General features: G+C 56.1%; 1 protein-coding gene across 1 annotated transcript in view; it reads right to left on the bottom strand.

Annotated features, from left to right (window-relative positions):
• NPHP4 (nephrocystin 4) overlaps positions 1-24,791 on the bottom strand; it is a 105,713-nt gene that overhangs the window by 25,131 nt on the left and 55,791 nt on the right. The window contains exons 15-19 of the mRNA XM_044237000.1: positions 12,093-12,154; positions 10,107-10,214; positions 8,648-8,799; positions 8,311-8,502; positions 7,736-7,923 (exon numbers count right to left, since the gene is read on the bottom strand). Coding sequence (XP_044092935.1) covers positions 7,736-7,923; positions 8,311-8,502; positions 8,648-8,799; positions 10,107-10,214; positions 12,093-12,154 — 702 coding nt within the window. The remainder of the gene's footprint in view (positions 1-7,735; positions 7,924-8,310; positions 8,503-8,647; positions 8,800-10,106; positions 10,215-12,092; positions 12,155-24,791) is intronic.

Consider the following 24,791-nt stretch of genomic DNA (forward strand, 5'->3'; position numbering starts at 1 on the left):
CGCCCAGAGCTGACAGCATGCTGAGTACTCGCGGGAGGTGAGTGGGGTGTGGGGGCCACCCAGTCTGGGCCCAGCCTCAGGGCTCTCAGGCTGGAGGCGCCCCGTTCCACCCCCCACAGGGTTGGGTCCCTTCACTCCTGTCTGGCTCAGACAACCGGCTCCTCGGCAGCCTTCCCTGAGGGCCACATTCCCCGCAGTCCTCCCCTCGGCACTGCCAAAGCACAGGGAACCGTGTCATCTCCATCCCGCCCAGAAGTCCACAGGGATGCGGACCCTCTACCCAACCAAGGCAGACGCCAGGGGCAGCGGCACCTCCCCAGGGTCCGCTCTGGCTCCCAAGCTCACCTCTCTCACCTGCCCCCCGGCAAACACCGAGCCCAGCCCGGCCGGCCTCCTTCCTGAGCCTCAGTCCCGCCACGCACCCACATCCGAGTCTGGTGGGTGCTCCTCCTCTGGCTGGACGGTCCTCAGGCTCCACCCCTCCTTCCTGACCCACAAACACCCCTGCTCCGCGAAGGCATCCACACCCCACAGACGACGAGCACCTCTACAGTCCACGACCCGCGAGGAATACACAGCAGCTAGGGAGAGCCACACCTCAGAGGACGAAGCAAAAACCCAGAGACGCAAGGAGAAACAGACAAAAATGTAATAATAGTAGAGACCAACTAATCACCTTGTTTTCAAGGCAGGTCCAGTGGACAACAGACAAGGGTACGGAAGGCCAGGCCAGCTAATCCTTTAGGTAGAATACATGCACGCGGGACACTGTTCTCCAGCAACACCAAACACACACTTCAAGTGTATCTCGAAATTAATTAATTAAAATCATTAATAAAAATTAACTATAAAATTAATATTAGTAAAATTAACTATTATATTATAAATTAATAAAATGTCAATAAACTAATAAATATTAATAGCATTAATGAAAATTAGGGTAAATTAACTATATGAATAAAATTTAACATTAATAAAAATTAACTATGTATCACGCCACAAAGAAACCCTAAATATGCCCCACAAGGTAGAAATGAATAAACAATATTCTCAGACCACAATGCCACAAACTAGAAACTGGAAACAACTTCTTAAAAACAAATTTACAACTTATTTGTAAATTATTCTCTGTCAAGTGAAAAACAAAATCCAGATTTTCTAGAAAAGAATGAAAATACTACTTATCTGAATCACCAAAGCATAAAGCAATAATCAAAGGAAAATTCATAGCCTTTAATACTTTGCATCCACAAAAACAAAAGAATCAAAATAAATGAATTAAGCAAGTCAAATTAGGAAAATAACACAGGAGAATACAAAAAAACAAGGTAACCAAGATAAAGACAAGATTTATTGGTCAGGAAACAAGAAAATGGCAAAGCCTGCAGGCGGGTCACTGCAGTATCTTCGGAAAGTCAGGGGGTTAGAAATGAGCACATGAGGGGACGGCCTTGTCCCCGCAGAGCAGCTCCCGTGAGGCCGCTCGACTTGCCGCAAGCCATGGGTTCAGCAGAAGCCGCATAAAGGACTAACAAGTTCATGCGGGAAACGAGCCCGGCCAGTACGTGCGGCGAGGGGTGGAGGCTGCCGTGCAGGGAAGAGCACCTGGAGGGGGTCTGTCCATCTGACCCCGCGGCCTGCCCGCCGTGTGCGGACGGGCGGTCTAATGCCCAGTCCAGCCAACCACAGCCCGCGGGCCGAACCAGCTGGAGCTAAGAAGAGCTTTCACATTTTTAAAGGACTGTTAAAGAAGATTACAGAAAGAACATATGTAACCCAGAAAGTCTAAAATATTTACTATCTGGCCTTTAACACAAATCAGCTTGCCAACCTCTGGTCTAATGGAACAAAATATAAAACCCAGACATAAACCCAAGCAATGAAAAGTGTGGGTATATGATATGAGAAGGGCAGCTCTCGAGTCACTGAAGAAGATGGGCTTTCTAGCAAACGGCGCTGGGTCCAAGGCAGAGGCATCTGAAGAAAGAGAAAACCGGATCCCGGTCTCTCACCGCCCAGCAGGGTGAAGACAAACGGACCAGAAGCCTCGTGTGAAACAGGAAACCCACAAGGCCGCGGGGGAGCCGCGTGTGGCTCTGTTTACGAGCTGGGGAGGAGAACCCTTCACGCCCGCCACTCGGGAATTTAGAAGCATAAAGGAAAGAGCACCACGTCAGAGAACACAGGGACAGCCTTGACAGGGTGCGCGCCGGCTCGGCCAGGGCAGCGCGCGCATCTTGGTCTCGGGGCTGACCGCCCCCAGCTGACGGCCACCACGTGAAGCCCATGAAGCTTCACGCCAAATCCAGACCAGACGGAGCACCGGCTCTAACCACCCGTGCACGAGACCTTCCGGGGGCCAGTGTCAACGGTCAGACACACACAGCATGGCACTCTACGTGACGGCTCCCCTGGTCCCTTCAGACACCTCTGTCCCTGGGAGGAGAACACGGGGACTACTCCAGATGAGACGAGACCACGGAGGCAACCCCTGTACAGCCCAGGACCCAGACTGGATGTCGGAGCAGGACAGTAGCTATAAGGGACACAGAGGGAAACTGGGAATGGGGCTGTGAGGTCCCTGTCCTCGTCACGATGACGGCGGCTGCTTTTCTGTGAAGCCTGTTGTGTGTTCGGAGGTGAATGGTCACCTCGCCTGCTACCGACTTTCAAATGACGGAGGGAAAAGAGAAAGAGTGAACGCAAGCGTTTCAAACCGACCGCGCAGACACAGGCTCCGGAGGCGGGGCCGAGGGACTGGAGCGGAGAACGCACAGGACACAGGAGACCCACCACGGAAGAGGCAGGCAAGGCAGCACCAGCTGGGCCCAGAGCAGGGCTGGGGAACCCCGGGACAAGAGTTCTCCAGACCAGGGGGCTCTCGGGTAACCCAGAGCTCAAGGACTCCAGCTACTGTGCTAAGGAAGGACCCACTCGCCAAGATATCAGGAGGAACGTGTCAGAGAAACCGAACTCCAGGCCAGAAAGCAAAGGAAGTGAACGGAAGGGAGGCCCCGCCTGTGTGACGGAGGATGAGATGATGATGGGCGGCTGAACCCCCGAAAGGAGCATGACCAGGTCAGCGGGGACGCTCCGGAGGCACGACCCTGTCCTGAGCCATGGCGGGAACAAGAAGCGACCGTAGTCACATCCAGAACTCTGAGGAGCGGAGGAACCTCGGGCAGAGGAGGCCCCAGGCCCAGGGCCGAGGGTTCCGGAAGCTTCCGTTCAGGAGGCTGCCGTGTCTCCTGCTAGACCAAATGTGCTCTAGTGGAGGTGCACGGGAGGAGGGGACGCCGCTTGGCCAAGTGACCGAAGATGACAGGTAGGGCCCGAGAGCAACTGGCTGGGAGGAAACACACACAAAGCACACATCTGATGACAGCGGGGCGGGGGGGGGGCAAAATCTAGAAAGAACTCTTAAAACACAACAGCAAGAAAGCCCCGTCCACAAACAGGCAAAAGGTATGAGTGGGCCCCTCCCCAAACAAGACGCACCGGGGGTACGTAAGCGAACGAGAGGAGGCCGCAAGCCACACACCATCGGGAAATGCAGTTTATAAAAGCAACAGGGAGAGCTGCCGTGCACATATGGGAACAGCCAGAATCCCAAACCCCACCCGCACCGGACGCCCAGGCCCCGCGTGGCGCGGCTCAGGAAGACGTTTGCGGGGCTTCCTACAAACCAAACCGGCCTCCACCACGTGACCCGGCAACCACGCTTCTAGGTATTACCCAAATGATGAAAATTTAGGTCTACACAGAAGCCTGAGCAAAATGTTGACAACTGCTTTATTCATAAGTGCCAAACAGCGGAAGACCGCGATGGCCCTCAGAGAGCGGGTGGACGGAGGCCCGTCCGGACAGTGTCGCACTACCAGTGCTCCAGAGACGGGCTCCCACGCCACAAGGACAGGAGGAACGTTAAGCGCATGCTGCGAAGTGAAGGGAGCCGGTCCGGACAAGCTACATGCCGTGTGAGTCCAAGTGCAGAGTCCCTGAGAAAAGGTAAAGCCGCAGAGTCAGGAGAAAGTCAGTGGTGAGGAAGGGGAGGGGAGGGAGGAAGGAAGAAGCAGAGCACAGGGCATCCCTGGGGGGAGTCATTCTCTACAACACTGTATGGGACACTGAGGCTGTATCTGTCGAAATGCACAGAACGTGCGGCACCCAGAGCCCCCTCCTGTGAACTCTGAGCTTCAGGCAGCCACGAAGCGCCAGCGCCGGTCCGTTGCGAAGCTGGATGCTGCCGACAGGGGAGCTGCTGGGGGCAAGGGGTATGTGGGGACGCTGCACTAGCAGCTCAGTTTCTCCATAAACCTCAAACTGCTCGAAAAACAGCAGAATCTACTAATTTTTAAAAACTTGTAGAACTGAACAATGTGTTGCATACATGCTCTATTTCAACAACAAAAGAAAATACATCCTACGTGAGGCTCTCGTGAGGCTAGGCGCTGAGCCGTGGGGACCCCGGGGCTAGAGCTGTGGAGGAAGCCTGGCCCTGCCCAGGCGGGGGTACCTTTGCTGAGTCTCGAGGGGGTAAGACACGGAAAAGAACTTGTTTTGGACTTTGAATTTTGATTCATAATGACAAAATTTGATTTTGGAGTTTCATTTCTTTGGACCTCAACTTTCAAGATTTCATTTTCAGACTAATTTCTCTCTGGGAAGTTCATAATGGAAAGGGGTTTTTGTATTCAAATCAGGAGCATCTCTCTGTGGTTGGCCTTTTGAAGTAAGTTGCCTGAACACTATCCGTTTCCCCTCATCACAGAACCTCTGGTGAGCTGCCCCGGACAGGGCAGCGGGTGGGGCCGGGAACAGGAAACGGGAGAGGAGCCGGTCTCGGTGACAGGTGCACGGGGGCCTGGAAATCAGTGCACTCTTCTGACCCACTTCAGAGCCTTCTGGGGGCCTGGGCTAAACTGTCCACCGAGGGTCCCAGGCGCGTCGTCAGAGGGAAGGCAGGTGGCCTGGGACAGGTGGCCCGAGGATGGCTGAGAAACGCAGGGAGCGGAGAGAACAAAACCCGGGACTATCGCAGGACAGCCTCCTGGCCTGGCCATGCGCTTCCAAGCTGGGGACCCGGGGCCCTCCCGCACTCACCCTCTGCCCCTCATATGCTCCTCCCCAGCCAAGGGCTGAGGGTTTGGAAGACGGAACAGGACCTGAACTGCGTCCTCATCCCCTCTCTCTTCTTTCCAGACTGGTTTGCAGGAAGTGAGGGTGCCGAGGTCCTCAGGCAAGCAAGGGACCAGGGTGCGACCCCAAGTCTGCGGCCGGGCGGTCTGACCTCTGCCACTGGCAAGGCCCATCCAGTGGGGTGAGAGCCAGCAAGCACGCCCACTCTCGGGCTGACCAGCACCTGCAACAGCTCTGACCCTCGGTACCGGATCTGGCTTTGGGCAAGGGAGGGTAGCACCACCCCTTGTAGCTGTGTGCCCAGCTGACTGCCAACACTGTCTATTGTTTGCCTTCTAAGCATTTATGCTTATTTTAAAATTTCTTTCCTTTGAGCAACTGGGTGGCTCAGAAGGTGCAGAGCCTGCCTTCAGCTCAGGCCACGATCTCCAGATCCTGGGACGGAGGCCTGCGTCGGGCTCCGTAAGCACTGGAGGGTCGGTCCTCTGCCTCTCCTCTTCCCCACCTGTACAAGTGCACGCCCTCTCGGTCTCTCTCTCGAATGAATAAATAAAAATATTTAAAGACCTTTTAAAAAAATAAAACTTCTTTTCTTCTACTTTTACTGGATTTGTTTCAGGTTCTTTCCCCTTCAAACTTCCTGAGTTGAACAATTAAATCAGCATTTTAAAAAATACTTTCTTCTTCTCCCAATACAAGCACTTAAAGCTGTAAATTTTCCTGCAAACATCATTTTAGCCGTATGTCACTGGTTTTGAAATATTTGCAATAGGATTTTGTGATTCAGTTTAAAATAAATATTTCTATTTTGATTTCCTCTTGACCTAAGGAATAATTAAAAGTATATTTTAAAGTTTCAAAAAGAAAAAACCCCAGCAGTTCGGAGCCTTTCGGGGGCAGGGAGTGGTCAATTTCTGACCCAAGAGAACGCCCTGCCGTGAGCTCGGGCGCTGGGTCTCCGGGAACACGGTGAGGCCTGCACAGTGGCCTGAGACGTGCACACAGACTCATGAACTATCAGTCCCCTAAGTCTCAAGTGTGTTCGGGAAGAACGCGCATCCTCTGAATTGGTTCTACGGCTTTATAAGATCATCTTTTTAAATTGTATTTTTCTAATACCCTTGATTATTCTCTGCTTGATGTGTCAGTTCACGGAGGGGGATGTCAGCCCTTCCACGACTGTGGCTCGTCAGCTTTCCCTTCTAACATCTGTCAGTGTTTCTTTTGTATTTTGAGGCTGCTTGTTGGAAGTTCACAGGTTCAGAATTATTTATTTTCCTAGTGATTATTCTCTTGATTATATTTAATAGGCTCCTTTATCCCCAGCACCGCATTTGCCTTTTGTCTCTTTTGGCTGATGCTAATGTTGTTAAACTACTTTCCCTCCATTAGCATTTTAATATGGCGTTTCCCACCTGTTCTCTCTGCTGAAGAGGCAGCAAGGGTGCCCAGCTCTGCTCTCACAGGCCCAGTGACTGGCCGTGGAGGTGACTGACCGTAGGCAAAAACAACATATCTGATGTTTGCGTGCACTGCAGCGGAAATGCACTAGTGTGGTAATGGCAGAAACAGAAGCCGTTGGCCCCATCTCAAAAGGATGGTAAGGAACTGGCTCACGGTTTTGAAAATCTGGAACTAAAAGGTTAGAACGGAGCACTGTTCTGCCTTTCCCGCATGGGCTGCACGCCAGGTAAGTCAGCAGGCGGCCAGGGGAAGTTTCTCCCTGTGGAAGCACCCCAGCTCCGGAAGAAGAACATCCCCACTGCTCCACCTGGAGCAAAATAACCAGCCTGTGGGCAACAGTCCTGACAGCGGCCACGGACACGGTGCAGCAAGGACGGATGGGTCCCTGCACCGCTGCGGGAGGGGTGAGAACAGCCCCTGCCCCAGGGAGCTCCCACCGAAAACACAAACACGCCTCCGACCACACACAAAGATCTCACTCCCCATGGCCAGCAGAAAGGGGACAGGAGGGACCCTCACAACGTCCCCACTGGAAAGCAAAACCCACGTGCAGACTGGGGAGCTCTGCAGGACGGGCTGGAGCCGTGCAGCTCCTTCAGCCGGTAACACGACAACCCAGTGAGGGGGCAGAGGGGACCCGCAGGCAGACACACACCGGCCCGAGATGGTGACCTCCACAAGCCACTACAAGCTGTAGCCTCCTCACAGCAAACAAACAAAACCCTTCTCCATCCACAAAAAGAAATTTTTATGAAGTTATTGGGAAAATTTTAACATTAGCTAAATATTTGAGGACATTTAAGGGATTATCGCTCATTTGAAGTGGGATAATCCTGCATGCATGTTTTTCAAAGAGGACGCCTTAGTGTTCAGACCTAGTAAGGACAGACTCACAGGTGCAATCACACAGGTCTGGGATTTGCTTCCAAGGGACCCGGGGTGTGGGCGGGGACGCCGCCGGCAGCGGCTGGACAGCACTCACGGGCAGGACCACTGGCTTGTTATAATACTGTTCTTTCAAATTCTGTATGTGCTTGGAAATCTTCACCGTACACTATTTTGTAAAGAATAAATTTTTCAAACACGGCTTGGGGCTGAATTTCTCACGCCTACCGGACGCACGAGCACTTACCAGCGTCAGAGGAGCCATCCTTGTCAGTGAGAACCAGGAGATGCGACAGGGAACCGGAGCGCGTCCGGCCTGTCTCGTCCAGCCCGACCAGCTGCAGGCGTGGCGTTGTCTCGGGCGGGAAGCGGTAGAACTGGAAGGTGAAATACACGGTCTTTGGCCACGGCGCTCCCTGGCAGTCCTGGGACGCTCTGAATCCAACAAGAGCCCCCAGTTAATCAGGCATCCACGGCAGAGAACCTGGGCTTTCGAGAGTCCAGCGCCACAGGCCAGACGCTGCCCGGTCCACCCACGCGCGCGGCTCTGGCGGGATCAGGGGAGCCCACTTGAGCCCCAGCTGGAGAGCGCTGCGCTCAGAGCCGCGTGGAGATGGAGAACCAGCCAATACAGTACCGGCCACGTTCAGTTACAGAAGGTCGGGCAAGGCCGGTTTGACAGTATTTAGAGACGGCTATGTGAGCACCCTAACCAGATGAAAACACAAGCAGCATTCCTTCACCCGGCAAGCCCTCGGCACGGAGTTCTGCCGGCTCGAGCCGCACAGAAGCCGGGGAAGAGAGGGAGTGTTGAGGACACACCTGCTGAAGGCCAGGAACTGCAGCACTATCTCGTTGCCTTGCAGACCGTCCGCTTCTTCCTTCTCCAGCTTGAACTGCACGGGATCCGCAGGATCGACAGCCTCCGCTGGTTGCTTATTGTCATCCAGAATTTCGGGAAAGCCGGAAGCCTGCAGGAGCACCATCGAGGCTCGAGACAGCCTACTCCCAGAGCTGAAACACAAGGACCACGGAGGCTGGCCTCCAGGAAAGGGCTGGCAGACAGGCAGGACCGGGGACCCCCCTCTCCGGGGAAGCCTGTTGCTGAGAGCCAGTCTTCACGCGCAGCACGTGCCGGGCCGTCAGGACCACCCCTCACCTCCTGGTCTGGGCTCCCACGACAATCGGGGTGTGCACCGGCGTGAAAGGCAGCTCCCGCAGCTGCTCAGCAACAGACGCTCCCAGGACCGAGGACGCCTGGCTCAGCTGGGCCTCCAGGTGAGAGATCCTGCCCTCCGGGGGCAGCTCCTGCTGAGCGAAATCGGGCCCAGGTGAGGACGACAAGGAAGCCTGTAACCACCCAGGAAGCGGGGCTCGGGCGTGTCCACGGACGAACCGCCTCTGTCCAGCCGCCAGCTTCAGCAAAGGAAACTACAGCACGCCCAGGCGCCTTTTCCACTTGAGGCAAACAGGGAGTAATGTGGGTATAATGTAAGTATGTCCCATGAAACATTTGAGACTTACACTAAAAAATCACCGCTTTTCCGAAATTCTAATTTATCTGGGCATCTCCTATTTTAAGTGAGTCAAAAAGCAATGAGAATTGCATGAGAACTCAATCACGTTTATGAACAGGTACCATGGGAGAGATCTGCTGTCTGAAAAAGTCAATTAACATAAAAACCACGTTGCCAGACCAGAAAAATGAACCCTCCTTCAACACCGCGAGACAGACTGGTGCCAGCCCTGGCCGGCTGGCACAGACGTTTCTCTGATTCCTGCGTCCCCTGAATATTCTAGTCATTCCCCTGTATTCCACCTTCCACGTCCCGCCAGCGCGGAAGACACGTCTGAGTGAGGAGCCCGTGTGGCAATCAGGATGCGCCTCTTCACCCTGACTTCCCCAGCTTTCTGTTCCGGCCCAAAGGGTATCGACACCACAGAACCAGAGATAACCCCACCCCTTCTCAGCTGCCAATAATAAGACACGCGGGCTCTCCGTAAATGAGCTCCTGGCACATTCTAGAATAAGGCATCTCACCGTACTGTTTTCAAATAAACAATTTAATGGCACTACTTTTTCCTCAACACACTTCCAGTTCAAGACTGAAGACATGGTTTGCTGGTGAGCCAGGCAACTTTTGAAACCAAACTACACGTGAACCCCCCAAAGTCAGTGGGAACACGGGCCGTTTGTCCACCGGAGGCACCAGAAGCCGGGGTGACAGCAGCTGACAGCAAGGAGGTCCCAGAGAGCGGGAGGCTTGGATGGGCCTCATCTGTGCCTCCGGCAAACTCTCCTTCCCTTTCACGTACAGAGATCCGAGAACAGTTGGACGGCCTTGTCTGGCAGAGCAAGAGCCTGATCAAGCCCGTGGCAGGACGCGCTCCCACACTGACCGCTCCTGGGTCAACAGGACAAGATGCGGCTATACCTGAGGCACGGAAGGGAGCCCTGCCCCCGACCCTGTCCCCACGCCCGTGTCACGGAGAACCCGTGAAGGCCTCGCCACCTCACCAAGGACCAGCGCAGCTCACGAAGTCAGAGGCTGGCGCAGAAGCCAGGAGCGTGGAGGCCTCCCCTGGAAGGAGGAAGGAGGAAGGGGGGGCACACTTACCTCCCGGGCCAGCGGGGGCTCCGAGCTGTCGGGTGGCCGTGGGGCGGGTGTGGCCGAGCGGCGCCGAGCGGGGGACTGCGGGGGAGCCGCCAGCTGGGAGAGCGACAACTAAAGGGGAGGAAGCGTGAGTGACACCGGAGGGCGGCCCAGCACCTCACAGCAGCCCCCGCCCATGCTGGCACAGAGCCAGGTGACGCAGCCGGGAAGGCAGGGGGTCTGCGGCCACCTACCCAGCGGCCACCCCAGAACCCAGAGCCGCGAAGTTCCTTCACGGTAGTTGCTGAGAGGCAAGCCTGGGAGCCCCCCTCTGTGCTAACAGCAGCATAAAACCCCATGACAGGAACAGCAGGCGGAGACAGGGAAGGGCCAGGGAAGCCAGGTTCTCCGCCTCATGTCTTTGAACCTCCCCGGGTGTCCTGTCCGGCCGGAGACCGCACACCGGCGAGACGCCTCCCAGCCCTAACCACCGCTGTGCCGGGGACCCGGCCCCTGCTAAGGCAGCGACTGGAGCGGCGGCCGATGTGGGCTCTGCAGCCGGTGGCCAGGACAGAGCTCCCACGCCACTATCATCACGTGCCTGAGAGCAAGTCACCAAGTCCCTCCTTTACCTCCGTCTCCTCATCTGCAAAGTGGGGGTGGAAACAGTACCCAAATCACACGACTGCCGTGGGACATAAGTGAGAAGTCGTGCAAAGGGCTTGGCCCAGAACCCAGCACGCAGTAAGCCTCCCGTGAACGTCACAGGTGTCTGGAAGGTGAACGCATCTGTGAAGGGGCCACGCTCCACGGGAGACCCTCTCAGACCCTGGGCTCTGTCCCTAACACACACTGACGGCTGGCCCCACGCGGCGCCAGCACAGAGAGGCTCAGCACATGAGAGCAGCTGGGGGGAGGGCAGGTAGCAACGGGGGACCCCCTGGCATCTTCAGGGGGCAGAGAAGAGCTGTGAGGTCTGTTCAGCCCCCCTCAGACCCCGCACGCTGTCTTGAGCCCTTCCTGCCTCTGGAAGTGAGCAGCACGGTCCTGTGGTCCCTGAACACTGAGGCTAACACACATACGCTGCAGAGAATACTCTGGAACAGCCCAGAGGGAGGCTGGGGAGGCCGTCTTCACATGTGTGCCTTCAGGCAGAGCAGCGTGCCCCCCTGAGGCGGTTTCCAAGCTGCATGGGGCACAGTAAAGCCGCTCCCTGGGACAGCACTGGATACCAAATTATCCGACTTTTCTAGAAGTCATCTCCCAGGGTGCTGCTGGCAGACAAGGTCATCGGGGAGACAAGCCAACTCTGACCCTGCACAAAATGATGCTGCCGGAACCCTGGGCAAGCACCCCAGCTGGCTCGGGTTTCCAGGTCGGGGGCTCGCTGGCCAGCCAACAGCCACGCAAGCCAGCACCTGTCCTCCTGCGTAGCAGGAGAACCTCGTGCCCGGAACCACCTGCTGTGGGATGGGCAGGCAGTGGCTCGCGCCCGGTCTCTGCCGGCTGTGGCCCGTCTCTGCCAGCACCAGCTGCTCGGCCTAGAGGCCAGCTGTGGCCTCTCTGCCCGGGGCGCCGGTGACTGCCCAGGAGGACGGGAGGACGTGAAGACCACCCTGTGCCGTCGCAGGGACGAGACGAAGGCCGTTCAGCCCTGGCAGATTCGCAGCTGCCAGACGGAACTGCCAGAGAGAACACTTCATTTTTAAAAAAGTATTGAATGTGCCTTTGATGGTAGCCTGGAAGGTTGCTAATCACAGCAGGGAGCCGCCGGCCACACAGCCGGGCAGGACGGGGGGGTGGGGGGGTGGAGGGTGTGGGACAAGGACCGGACAGGGGACAGGATGCAGCACCAGCACCCCCACAGCCAGCGTAACCCCCCCAGTCTCCAGCCCAGGCAAAACAAGCAGGACACCACTGTTCTCAAAGATGCAGAAGAACGTCCTGCCGCCAGGGCCTTTAAATACCCGATTGGGAATTCTGAAACAGGCGTCTCGGGCCCAGACTTACCCCGGGTCCCACAGGCGAGTCCTGGAGGGCAGCGAGCCTCTGCGGTGGCGGTGCTGGCGGGCCTGTGGGGAAGCAGGTGGACAGGGGGTGGCACCCATGAGTCCTGGGGGGCCCGACTCAGTCGGGGCCTGACCCATCTGCCCCTGGCCGGACCGGTGCCGCCGCTGCTGCTGGGCAGCAGGAACTGGGCAGTCAATCACCCACAGTGTGTAGAAGACGTGGGGCGTGTGCAAGAGCAAGGGCCTCTCCCCCAGGTCACCTCCTGGGGGATGGAGCCTGATCTCATCCTTGGTCATTCCCCCTTCCCCCCACGGTCACTCCGGCTGTCACCTGGGAAAGTCCTCACACGCCTACCCTGCACCTTTCCATCTTCCCGTCTGCTCACACCCCCTGATTTTGAAGAGTGGGGGGTCCCATGTGGGTTGGCCTGGCACTCCCGTGCCTGGGCACACTTGCTGTCCAGTTAAGTAAGGATCTTCCAAGCAGATGCGTCCGGCCGTGCCCTGCTCCTCCCATCTCCCAGCCCCGCTGAGGCCCACGACACACAGCCTGCCCCGAGTCCTGCTCACTCGAGCTGAGGGCGTGGTGGGACCGAGAGTCCCAGTCCCTTCCTGTGGCCGCCCCAGAGCAAGGGGCCTCATGTGTCCTTTGACTTCGGTGACACCAAGGCTGTCTCCTGCCGGCTCCGAGGTGCCTTCCTCCAGGCAAGTCCAGAGGGCAACCCCCTCAGTGGCCGGCCGGCTCCCAAACCAAGTCAGGGCACTTCCCAGGGTCTTAGAAACACTCTCGTCTCTGAGCCTTCGGCTCCCAAAATGAGCTCAGGCAGATCATGGAGCAAGTTGTGTCCCCCAAGAAAGGTGTCCTCACACCAGAAGCCAAGTGCAGATGAGGGTTCCGCCAGCCCAGGCCCCTGTCCCCCACGTCAGAGTGCGAGCGGCCACTCGCTGCCGTCCTCCCTGAAACTGTCCGGAGGAGGAAGCACGCAGAGCGGCCAAGTCCCCCCGGCCCCATCCGGCAAAGCGCCCCAGGCTGACTCTGGTCACGGGGCCCACCTGCAGGCAGCAGTTCCGCCACCCTCCGCTAGGGGACACCTGGCCCTCGGAGTCGGCCTCCCGCATCCTCCGCTGAGCAAAAGCTGAACCTGCCCCTGAAGCTTCCCGCACGCGCCCTTCTGCCCCCACGTTCCCGAAGCGGGGTGCTGTGCTGTGCGGAGTAATTCTTTACATCACCACTAACTTTAAGCGATCGTATCTTCCTGGAGAATAGACTGGAACAAGAAAGGCTCAGGCGGCAGATTAAAAAGATGACCGCGAGTGACACCAGGGCCACATGCCCCAGGGAGGCAGAACCTGAGCGAAAACACACCAAAACCACAAAATATGCTGGTTTTGCAGCTTTTTGTTTTCACGCCCCGTGTGGTGATTGCCAGCTCGGCTGCTCCTCAAAATAAGCGACCGACTAGCCACATGCAGAGAACGCTGCATCCTCCACAGCGTGTCCCCTCCGGTCCCTCCAAGAGGCTCCTCGAAGCCCCATGGGCAGCCCCAGACTGGGACCCCTGACACCCGCCACAGAGCATGGTCGGGCCAGGGCCATGGACGTGAGGAACGGCACCGCAGCGCGTGCGTGTGCAAGCACGTCAGGGCCAGCGGCACATCGGAAAGAGCCGCGTGCTGGGAAACGGCAGCGCGTGGGGGAAAGCCGGCAGGTCCATGCGTGCAGCAGGAACCCCCGGGGGGTCGGGGCGTCCTGCGTGGAAAGGCTGCAAGAGAAGTCACAGAGCCGGAAAGGCCGGTCACCAGACGGCCCGCCTGTGCCCGCTCCCCACGTTGAAGGGGAAAGAGTTCAAAGAGAAAGCAAGTACGGAGGAGGCGGGAAAGCAAGCAAATCCAAAGTTTGCGGAGCGGGGACAAGCGTAAGGGGCTGTCACGGCGCCTTTCCCACACCCGAGTAAGCATGTGTGCTTGTGAATTGCTTGTGCAACTGAAAAGAACTTAAGTTTTACTGTAATGGTCATTACAAGGTGAACCAATGACACTGGCCAGCTCAGCGCCAACCGAGACACCATAAGCAGCTGCTGGCCCCTGCTGGGGAGCCACTAGCCTCTTGTTTTCAGAAGAAGACGGAAACCCAGAGAAAACCGGCCACTGGCACAAGCTCTGGGCAGCCCACAGGCTGCAGAGCCCGGGAGGCCGTGGTCACGCCTTGGCCTCAGAGACAGCCCCGAGAACAGCGGGAAGGGACTACATCGGTGGTTCCCCCACCACCGGGGCTAAGTGCCACACGGACAGCGTCCCCACCGCCGGCTTGAGACCAAGGGGAAGTTCGCAGCTCCTGCCACAGCAGGGCCACCCCCTGTCTAAAGACCGACCCGCCCTGACACTCGGTTACTCCCTGGGAGCCTCAACGCACTGAAAATCACCATCAACAGAAGCTCAACAGAAGCAAGGCTCCCTCTGCCAGTTTGGCTTCTAGAAACCCAAACCGCCACCACTGACACCTGCGCCGTCCACGTCCCGCTGGTCACACAAAGATCTGGGTCCAGGCGCTTTCTCTGCCGGAGGACGCACGTGCGGGATCGCACAACTCTGAGCGGCCCACACGGCCCCGACGGCGGCTCTGGAGAGGGGGCTGCACAGGGCCACAGAAAGGTAGAAAGACAAGCACACAGGTAACCAGGAGACCAGGGGCGGGCTTCATGCAGACGTCCTCCAGGCTGGACGGGACAGAGGCTTCCCCAGAGACGCTGGGGGCCCACAACGCAGCCACCTTCCTGCCCATCACCAACCACAGCCCAGACCTGGGTAGCAGGTAGCGCCGAAGCCCTTTATCCCAAAATGCAAGCTGTCCTCCTGGGAACGCTTTCCTCAAACACAGCTGTGCATTCTGGGGGAAACTGAGGACAGGAGTCAGCAGGCGGGCCTGAGGAGGGGTGTTCACAGAGGGAAACGCTGTCCAGCGGCGCAGACCCGCCTGTGACCCGCTGCAGGGTCCGCCCTTCACTGGCAGAGGCGGCGGCTGCTTGGCTCAGGCCTGGCGCCGGGAGGGAGGGGTCGGCGATGTTACACGGAGGGGGGAACAGCTGGCATCAAAAGGCAGGGAGGAGAAGGGGGTCATCACCACTAAAGACAAAACTGCCATGATTTAAAGAAAAACGGGGACAATAAGTGTCCCACTGGGCTTTGAAAATAAAGCATTAATTAATACTTAATGGTTCTTCAGACACTAGGAATTCATAGGGCAAACCCTTTTGAAAGGCCCTTATTTCTAATTACTTGGGGATAAAAAGCCCTTCTCCCTGAGGTTCCAACCCCAGGCAATGGGGGAAATGGGCATGATCTGTGCAGAGATAGCGGGGCAGACGGTGCAGTGCGGGGGCGCAGTGGGTCTCGGTGCTGCAGGAGCACAGAGCACAGGTGGCCCAGCCTGCCCGGGGGAGCCACTGGGGAGGGGCTGCACTTGCACAGGAACGAACCCAGGCCGGCCCATGGCGTCCACACCTGCAGCTGCCCAAGCCCGCCACGGCGGCCACCTACAGCTCGGGCAGGCCGGGCAGTCGGGGCAGCAAGGGATATGTGTCCTGAGCTCACCTAAGGTCCCAAAATCCCACGGCCGTCTGTGCCAGCAGTCGCCAGAGTGTTGCCAAGTTAGCACCCAGGATCCAACGTGCACCTCAGCACCTGAGAACTCACGCGACTTGTGCGAGTGGCCGAGCTCTGCGGTGCAAGGGATGCAGGCTGGCACCGTACCCAGGTGTTCCCTAAGCAGAGAGGGCACAGGGAAGACGCAGGTTCCGGCTGCTGACAAGGGAGCGTCACAGCAAAGGTGTCACGGTTCTGTCCACCCTGCTGCCAGCGGTGCTAAAGCCAAGATCCACACGGGGCCCTGTCTCAGCTGACCAGGCCCCAGAGGACCAGGGAACACGGTGACCGAAGCCCAAGGCTGTAGTCGCCTTCAAGGGCTGGCCACAGCAGCGACCCGTCCCCCATCTGAGCACCACTGACGGCCTCCAGCAGGGCACACGCATCTCCTTAAATCCACCCATTCATGTGGCTCCTGCCAGAAAGCCCAAAGCCCTCCTGTACGACCGCCTGGGGGACACAACCCGGGGCCAGGAGCCTCCCATCAGACAGGACGTCCCCGCAGCGTGGACATAAGGAAGGTTACAACCACGCCAGGAACCTGAGTCAGGGCACTCCAGAAACACTGTGGTGACGCATTTCCCGCGACCCCGGCCACACAGCTGTTTTCCAAATCTACAAAGCAAACACAGGGACGTCTGACCCCACCAGAGCCACCGAGAAGAAACAAACAGGTCAGGGAAATTCCAAGTTTCAGAACACCGACGAGCGCCCTCTAGTGGCTCCGCGCACTCCTTCCTGCAGGGTGAGGCGTGGGCCTCTGCTCCCTCCTCATTCTAAGGGAACATAAAAAAGGTAATTCATGGCAAAGAGCCGAAGTCCCTCACTTAACGTGACAGCTGCGTGCCACCGAGATTTCTAACAGAACCGTGTGAGTTGGTAAAATATCGAAGGAGGGAAACTTCCCATTGCCAGTTAAACACGAGCAAACCTGGGATGAAGGCGATGACATCAATGTGACATGAACGCGGCAGTAAATCCAGATTAAATAAAGCAAGTGCTGTCTGCTCCACCCATGCAGACCCACCGGCCCCCGAAGGGCAGTGGGAACACGTGATGTCTGTGCCAGATCCCCATCCCTCCAGCGACCTGTCTGCCGAGCTTCGCATGGGGAAGACACAGCCTCACCCGGTCATCAGATGTTGTCCTGCCGGCTAGCGGGACCCATCTGAAGCCCAGAGCGCAGTCTCCAGGGGAAGGTGTCCCTTCCCCCTGAACCTCCACAGCACACCTCGGAGCTCAAGAACATCCAGCCTCCCGGGGGCACCGCTCTGCCCAGCTGCCCATGTGGAGCTGGAGGCAGCGGGCTTCCGGGGAACAGGCCAGCTCTCACCGGTCCCTGTCCTGCTCACACAGCAGAGAGGGGCGGGGACTACCAAGATCCACCCGCTCCAACCTCTCCAGATGCGGGGAAAGCTGGCCGAAGCCAGGGTACCACCCACACAGAAGCAGCAGCATGCAGGGGAGCAGCCAGGGACTCGGCGTCCAGAGGCCGGGCCCTCGGTCCATGCCCTGCCGCTCCCCCACTCTGACCCCACGCTCCCCTCCGAGAGCAGCGCCCTCCCAGCTCTTAACCGCAGGGGGGAAGGGATACAACAGAGCGTGTGGGGAACCCCTGAACACATGAGGGGAACCTCAGAGCCAGGGTCGCCATGAGGAGAAACTCTTCCTGGAAGGAAGCTAACAAGAGAACTTGATGGTGAGGGGACCGGGTATGGGAGGCAGACAGACAGACAGACAGAACTCGAAAGCCAGGACACAGCCCAGCCTCACATCAGCTCTGCAAATGTGCTGAGTGCTTTCCTGAGCTGGGACCCAGGTGGGCAGCAGAAAGAGGACACACCCAGTCACGAGATGCTCCTGGCACAGTGCTCAGTGTCGAACAAGTGCCCGCACCACAGGTCTGCACCTCTGCACCGTCCGGGGCACCAGTGAGGCCGCCTGCCAGCCCTTCCACGGGGCGTGGACACTCAGCTGGCTCCTGAGTGTCAGGAGGAGTCCTGCGTGTCGCTTCTGGGACCGTGGGGCAGGCTCCCCTGACGTGTCCCTTTCTTTGTGGCGCCGTGGCCGGCAGAACTCAGACGACACCTGCCGTCTGTGACCACGACCGGCGGTGGATGTGGAGGGAGAGCCAGAGACAAGCCATTCTGTTTTATATCGGTGGGATCTGGCGCTTATCTGTCACCGTGGCAGACCTGACTCGCTCCCCGGGCAGCGGGGGGAGGAGACGCAGGAACAAACGACGGGGATGAAGCGAACACAAGAGCTCCTGAGAGCCGCGAGGCGAGGGACACGCCCACGCGGGGCGCTCAAGCCCAGTAAGAGGGGGTCGGGGTGGATACTTGGAGGCGAGGCTGTTATTTTTCACTTCTAAATTCAAGGTCAAAGGGAAATAGAAACTGAAACCAATAATGTAGGAAATAAGACCCCCACAGCTCAAAACCTAGTCAAAGAGGTTCTCAGACGGAAACCACAGGAACTTAAATGTCTCTATGAAACAGACAAGTGGAAATGTGCTAAGCATTCGACTTCTTTCAAACTTAAAAAAAAAGAGGAGCATATTAATGAAGGCAAAGTCGTATTAAATTATAACTGATTAGATTAAAATTAAAGACACAATCAGAAACCTGGAAACAGCACGAGAACCAATAAAGGAAACGGAGAGCGGACTCCTGCCAGAGGATGCGAGGCAGACACCTCCGCTAAGTCTGACCAAGAGAAGGACTCGCCCAAAGATCGAGAACGACAAAGGGAATCCATACGCAGAGACAGAAATTGGGATTTTCATGTTAGATACAAGTTTATCCCAGGATCTTAGTAAACAAAATGAAATTAACCGTTCTTCTACAGAGCAGGTATCCCCAAAGTTACCATGAGCGGAGACGGAAAGCCTAAAAAGCCATAAATCATAACAGAAACTTAAAGATTATGAAAACAAACCAAGGAAACCCCATCGAGGTGGGAGAGGGAGCGGGGGTCGGCAGGGTGCCCCTACCCCACCTGCCCACACCGGGGACCGGCAGGGGCCTGCAGCCCATGGGAAGCCGCCACCCGGAGCCGTCTTTTACTCCAGTGAACGTCTGCTCAGAACCGCCCCGCAGCCTCCTCCTCCCCTGGTCTCCTCGTTCTCGGGGTCACCATGGTCCGCACGTCTGCACCTGCTATTCTGGAACAGACCCAATGGCTCCTCAATAGCCTTGGTTGTTTTCAAGATTAACGCTGTCAGAAAATCCTTTCCAAAGGCACAGAGTTCCTGATGGTTTTATAGGTAAGTTTCATCAAACCTGCAAGAAACAGGTCCTGCCTTTTGCTGAAACCATTTCAAAGCCCAGAAACATACAGAAGGCATTCTCACTGTGACGGTGAATTTCTTGTGTCGAGTGGATGAGATGGATCACAGGGGCCCAGACACGGGGCCGACCATCACTCTGGGGGTCTCTGTGCAGGTGACTCCTGCAGAAGTTACGATCTGAGTAACCCGACTGAAGGAAGCAGTCTGCCCTGTGCAGTGTGGGTGGATATCACCGCATCTGTTGAGTAAAACCAAAGAGTGGGGGAAGGAGGGACTGGGCCCCTTCTGCCTGCCCATGGAGCTGGGATGCCCATCGTCTCCTGCCCTCGGCGCTCCTGCTCTGGGGCCTTCAGACCCAGACGGAAACCTGCATGGCGGGTTTCCCCGGCTCCCAGGCCTCTGGACTGGGACTAATTACACAGCAGCTTGCCTGGGCCTCTTCTCAGCCTCCACAGAAGGCGTGAACCAATTTCTTATAATAAATCTCTTCCTACGGGGTAGCCCACTGGTTCTGTTTCTCTAGAGAGCCTGAACTAGACACGCATTTTGCAAAACTAGCACACTCCCAATGCCAAAACCTGGTAAAACAGGACAGGAAAGAAAGCCATTGACCAGGGGCCTGCTGGTTCCGGCCCACCTGCCAGATTCAGCCCACGGCTTGGGCTTGTGAACAAACTTGCACCATAACCCAGCCGAGCTCACTCGACGGCTCGGGAGAGGAGGAGCGGCAGCAGGGCAACCGGCCCATAAAGGCTGAAACATTTACCATCTGGCTGGAAGTCCGCTGACTCTGCCACAGATGAAGCCCGATCCTGGAGGCTGAGACAGAAGTCCTCAACGCGAGTGAGTCAAATCAAGACAGGCAGAACTACCGAGTTCCCCACAAGTCCTCCCTCCATCCCTTTCTTTTCTTCAATAGACTTATTGTGAGGGCAGTCCTACATTCACACCAGTACTGAGCACAAAGGACAGAGAACTCCCATATCCTCCCTGCCCCAGATACGCAGTTTCCCCGTATCCACACCTCACACCCGCCTGGTACATTCTTTTGGCTCTAAAATATTTGGTAGTTTGCTTGTTGTCTTTTTTTTTTTTTAAGATTTTGTTTATTTATTTGAGAGAGAGAGAGAGTGTGTGTGTGCGTGTGTGTGAGCACAAGCAGGTTGGGCAGGGGCAGGACAGGGGGACTCCCCGCTGAGCCAGGAGCCCAGGGAGCCCCCCAGGCACCCCTACAGTCTCTTTTGAAAACGGATCTCCTTTTAGGCGCCCGGGTGCCTCAGTACGTTAAGCATCTGCCTTGGGCTCCGGTCATGATCCCGGGGTCCTGGGATCAAGACCCGGGTCGGGCTCCTGCTCACTGAGGGCTCCGCCCCTCCCCCTGCTCAGGCCGGCTCGTGCTGCTCATGGATGTGCTCTCTCTCTAATAAATAAATAAAATCTTTAAAAATAAAAAATTTCTTAAAAGCTCCCTGCACACATGGTCTTGAAGATTCATCCCTGAGGACACACCAAGACCCCCGTGGCTCACCCTGTCCGCTGTGCGGCGCCGGCCGTCCAGTCACAGCAGCTCGTCCTCCCGTCCCGCAGAGGTGCGGGCAGGCCGCCGCGCAGAGAGCCAGCCGCTCCCCACGGGCGTCTAGGACCAGCACCCGAGTCCCAGGGCATGAAGCAGAGATGACGAAACGGCCCCTCAAAGCGGCCGCCCGGGCAGCACTCCGGCCGGCGTGGCTAGAGCCGCCTGCCCACGAGCGCCCGCGTGAACCCCGTGCCATGAGACCACACTTCTCCGGGCCGGGAGCGGGCGTCGGGGGCATGAAATGACTCCTCCCTGTGCGGTGCACTTCTCCAGTCACCGGCGACACGGAGCCCGTCCCGCGCTCTCCGGCCACCTGGCTTCTTCCATGGAAATCCCCTGTTCGTGTGCTTTGCCCATTTTTCTATCCCATTTCCATTATTTCTAATTGATTTGGAGCAGCTATTCCTATCATCTTTCTTCTTTCTAATCTTCTAATTCTAGAGTTTTCTATCACTTCTAAAGTTTTGCTTCATAATCCACCTACGTTTATTTTTGCACATGATATGAAATTAGGATCTAATTCTATATGTTCCTTATGGACCAGCATTCCCGCACAGTTACGTGTGATCGGGCGGTCCCTGCTCCCGGCGGTGAGCAGAACAATGCTCCCTACCCCAGAAATACCCATATCCTAGTCCCCGGAACCCGTCAGTGTGATGGTGTTGCACGCCAGTGACTGGCTGTTCCCAGGGGGACGGCCCGGATGATCAGTGTCCGGGCCAAAACTGGGCCTCCACTTTGCAGGCCCAACGCAATCCCCGCGTCCTTATAATTGATGGGGAGGCAGCAGGGTCAGGATCACAGAGAGATCGGGAAACTGCCCAATGCCTCTGAAGAGGGAGAAAGGGGCCAAAGGACGCAGGAGCCACTAGAGGCTGGAAAGAAGACAGAGTCCGCCCTGGAGCCTCCAGAAGGAACCAGCCCCACCAAGACCTCTTCACTAGCCTGTGAGACCCATGTCGGACCGCTGACTTCCAGAACTGCATGACAGTAAGTTCATACTGTTTTAAGCCATTTTACGCTTATGGTAATTTGTTACAACAACAGCTGCAAAGCCACACACTCCTATAACCTGCCGTCTGTCACACTCGGTACTGTGTCCGTCTCTATCTCCGCCGCGCTGTTCCGGCTACCGGAACTCCGCACACCTACAAATCAGGAAAGGTGAAGCCTCTTTCTGTCTTTAGAATTGCCTTCACTGTTCTCAACCACGGGATTTTTTAATTTAAAAAAAAAAAAAGACTCTATCTCGAAGTAAAGTAAATGCAGTGCACAAGGGAGATATACTCCAGCAGAGAGCATGAGCCCAGCTCAAAGTCACGAAAACACACGCCGCGTCTAGTGAGTCACAGTAGCACAGAGCAGCCGGGAAAACGTCCAGAACCCTTGGACTACCAGCCCTGCAGTGCAGGGTTCCAGCAGCCCAGAAACCGCTCACAGGAGGCAAAGACACCTACCTCCAGCCAACACGACGCAGTGACCAGAAACAAATGCATCTGAAACAAATTTTTTTAAACTGACAAAATATATGAAACAACAGGTTTCAAGACAATAGAATTCAGGCAACAAAGGACAGAGATCCTGAGGGGCAGGAAACAAGAGAAGTGAGTCCTGCAGCTGTCCCTGCTTACTGCAGTTAGTGGGTCTGCAGGTCCCGGCACAGAGAGACAGGGCACAGGGGACCCCTGAAGGAGAAGACAGAGCTGAGGGTCTGAGAAAGCCGAGGAAGCTCCAGTTTGCAGGGCCAAGCGCCAGACAGGACAAGGTGCACAGAAGGAGCACTCCGGTCACTTACAGAGAGCTCCCTGTAATCTGGCAGGTGACTGATCAGGACAGCACCCAGTGCTGGGCAAGAGTCCCTGGAAGACCCCGGATGTTCACCTGGGGCCAGAAGCAGGCCCACTGCACAGGCAGACGGCACACCTTGTAACTCCGGAGACAGAAGGAGGCAAAGGGGAATAGTTAGCCCTAGACTAAAAGCTGATCTAGTCCCACCTAACAGACCTTAGGAGCAAGATCTGAAAGGATCAAACTGTTTCCAAAGCTCAAGAGTATTTATCAAATACAAAAGTATTTAACACTCGATAAAAGAAAATTCACAATATCTGTAACACAATAAAAAGCAAGAAAATACAACCCAAATTAGGATTAACATTACCCAATTAAAACTGAAGGAGAATTAGGGCATCTGGTGGCTTAGTCCCTTAAGTGTCTGACTCTTGGTTTTGGCTCAGGTCACGAGCCCAGGATCCTGGGATTGAGTCCTACACCGGGCTCCCTGCTCTACAGGGAGTCTGCTTCTCCCTCTGCTGCTCCCCGCCCTTTGATGCGTGCACACAAGCACTCTCTCAAGTAAATAAATAAATAAAATGTTCTTTAAAATATTTTATTTATTTGACAGAGATCACAAGTATGCAGAGAGCCAGACAGAGAGAGAGGAGGAAGCAGGCTCCCTGCTGAGCAGAAAGCCCGATGTGGGGCTCAATCCCAGGACCCCAGGATCATGACCTGAGCCGAAGGCAGAGGCTTTAACCCACTAAGCCAACCAGGTGCCCCAGTGAAATATTTTTTAAAAAGAAAAAATAAAAATCAATTACTGGATAATTCTGGCAAGCAGAGGGAGCGGCAGGCTGGGTTTTAATCCCAGGTCTGCACACACCAGAGGTCAAGGCCACTGGAAAAGAAAGACCCAACCTGGTGGACTGCTGAGCCACAGCCCACCGGAGCAGCTGATGCAGGCCTGAGGCAGCTAAGCAACAAGGCAATCCCATCACTGCTTAGGATTAATATGATTAGGACATCATCACACAAACCAGCCGCTTATTTCTACCACCAGGACCGCACAGTAAACTAAAGCCTTGAACACTCCTGTCCAGGAAAGGCCATTCTGTCTCCCCTGCCCAGCTCGCTGAGCAGGCGTGTCCTCCCAGGACTCCCACTACCCAGGCTTCCCCACAGACGTGGATGAACCACGCTCACTGCCCTTCACCACTGTCCTGAGTGACTCCATGAGAAATATTTAATCACAACATTTACCTGTGTTTATAACCTGAGACACTGCCTTTCATATTTACCCTTCTCAGAGCTTATTTGTTTTATTTTTTAAATGTAACTATATGTCAAGGAAGGAAAGATGCCAGATTACAGAATGGGTAGGAAATAAATTGCACCCTTTGTTCAGTATTTTTAAATAACGTACTTTATGGCCTTAAGGCATTCAACTTTATCAAGGAAACCTGGGAACGCCCTGCATGGACCCTGTCCGAAAACCCATGGCTTCTGCCCGCACGGCAGGGACTCCCCAGAAATCCTGGCTACAGCCCCCAGCCAGCAGCGCTACGGATGGAAGCCTGTGACCAGCAGACACTGGAATCCTGGCTGCTACCCAGTGAACTAGAAGAACCACTAGAACCACCAAATGCACTGCCTCTTAGAGAAGGAAAATCCTTAATGATGTGGTTTGTCCCAAAGCAACAGACTCTCCGTCTAGTACCTGAGTACGTTTGGGCGTCTCAGAAGCCCCAGAAGACCATGAAGACAGTGTCACTGCATCAAGGTCTAGACCAAAGACATACAGGGACTGCTTCCACTGTCAAATTAAATTCAACAAGACCAGTTTCCATAAACTAGAATCTCAACTCATAAAAAATCTGTCCCAAACGAGCCCCAGACCCACTAGCGCCCCTGCTCCAGCAGCCGGGACCTGCGGCCAAAACACCAGCAAGCGTCGCCGGAGACGGAGAAGCGTCTGTCAGGGACACAGTCCAGGACTAGAGCTCCCTTCTGCGCCCTACACATTAGTCCATTCCCTACCTTTCTAATAAGAGACAAATCCTATGATCTAGAACATTCTTTCAGCTGGAGCGATCTCTAGAAGACTCAGGCCAGGGCTCAGGGCCCTGCAGAGTGAATGTCTCCAACACCCCTCTGACGCCAGCCCTGCAGGGGCCCGACAGGTAGGGTTCTCAGTCAGACGCTGGCTTCGGGGTCCCTGGGCAGAAGCCAAGAGGCCCTGACCTCCAGGTGCTGAGCCAGCCGGACGCAGGCCCAGTGGCCACCGGCGCTGCTTTACCCCCTACACCATGCAGAGACAGCCCTGCTCCCAGGAAGGACGTCCCTCTGCTGGGAGTCCCCACTCTCTTTTTCAAAGCCACAAGCTGAGATCAGACACCCCACTCTCGGAGAGTGCT

This window comes from Neovison vison, chromosome 2 (assembly GCF_020171115.1).
Source record: "Neovison vison isolate M4711 chromosome 2, ASM_NN_V1, whole genome shotgun sequence".
In the NCBI taxonomy this organism is placed as follows: Eukaryota; Metazoa; Chordata; class Mammalia; order Carnivora; family Mustelidae; genus Neogale; species Neogale vison.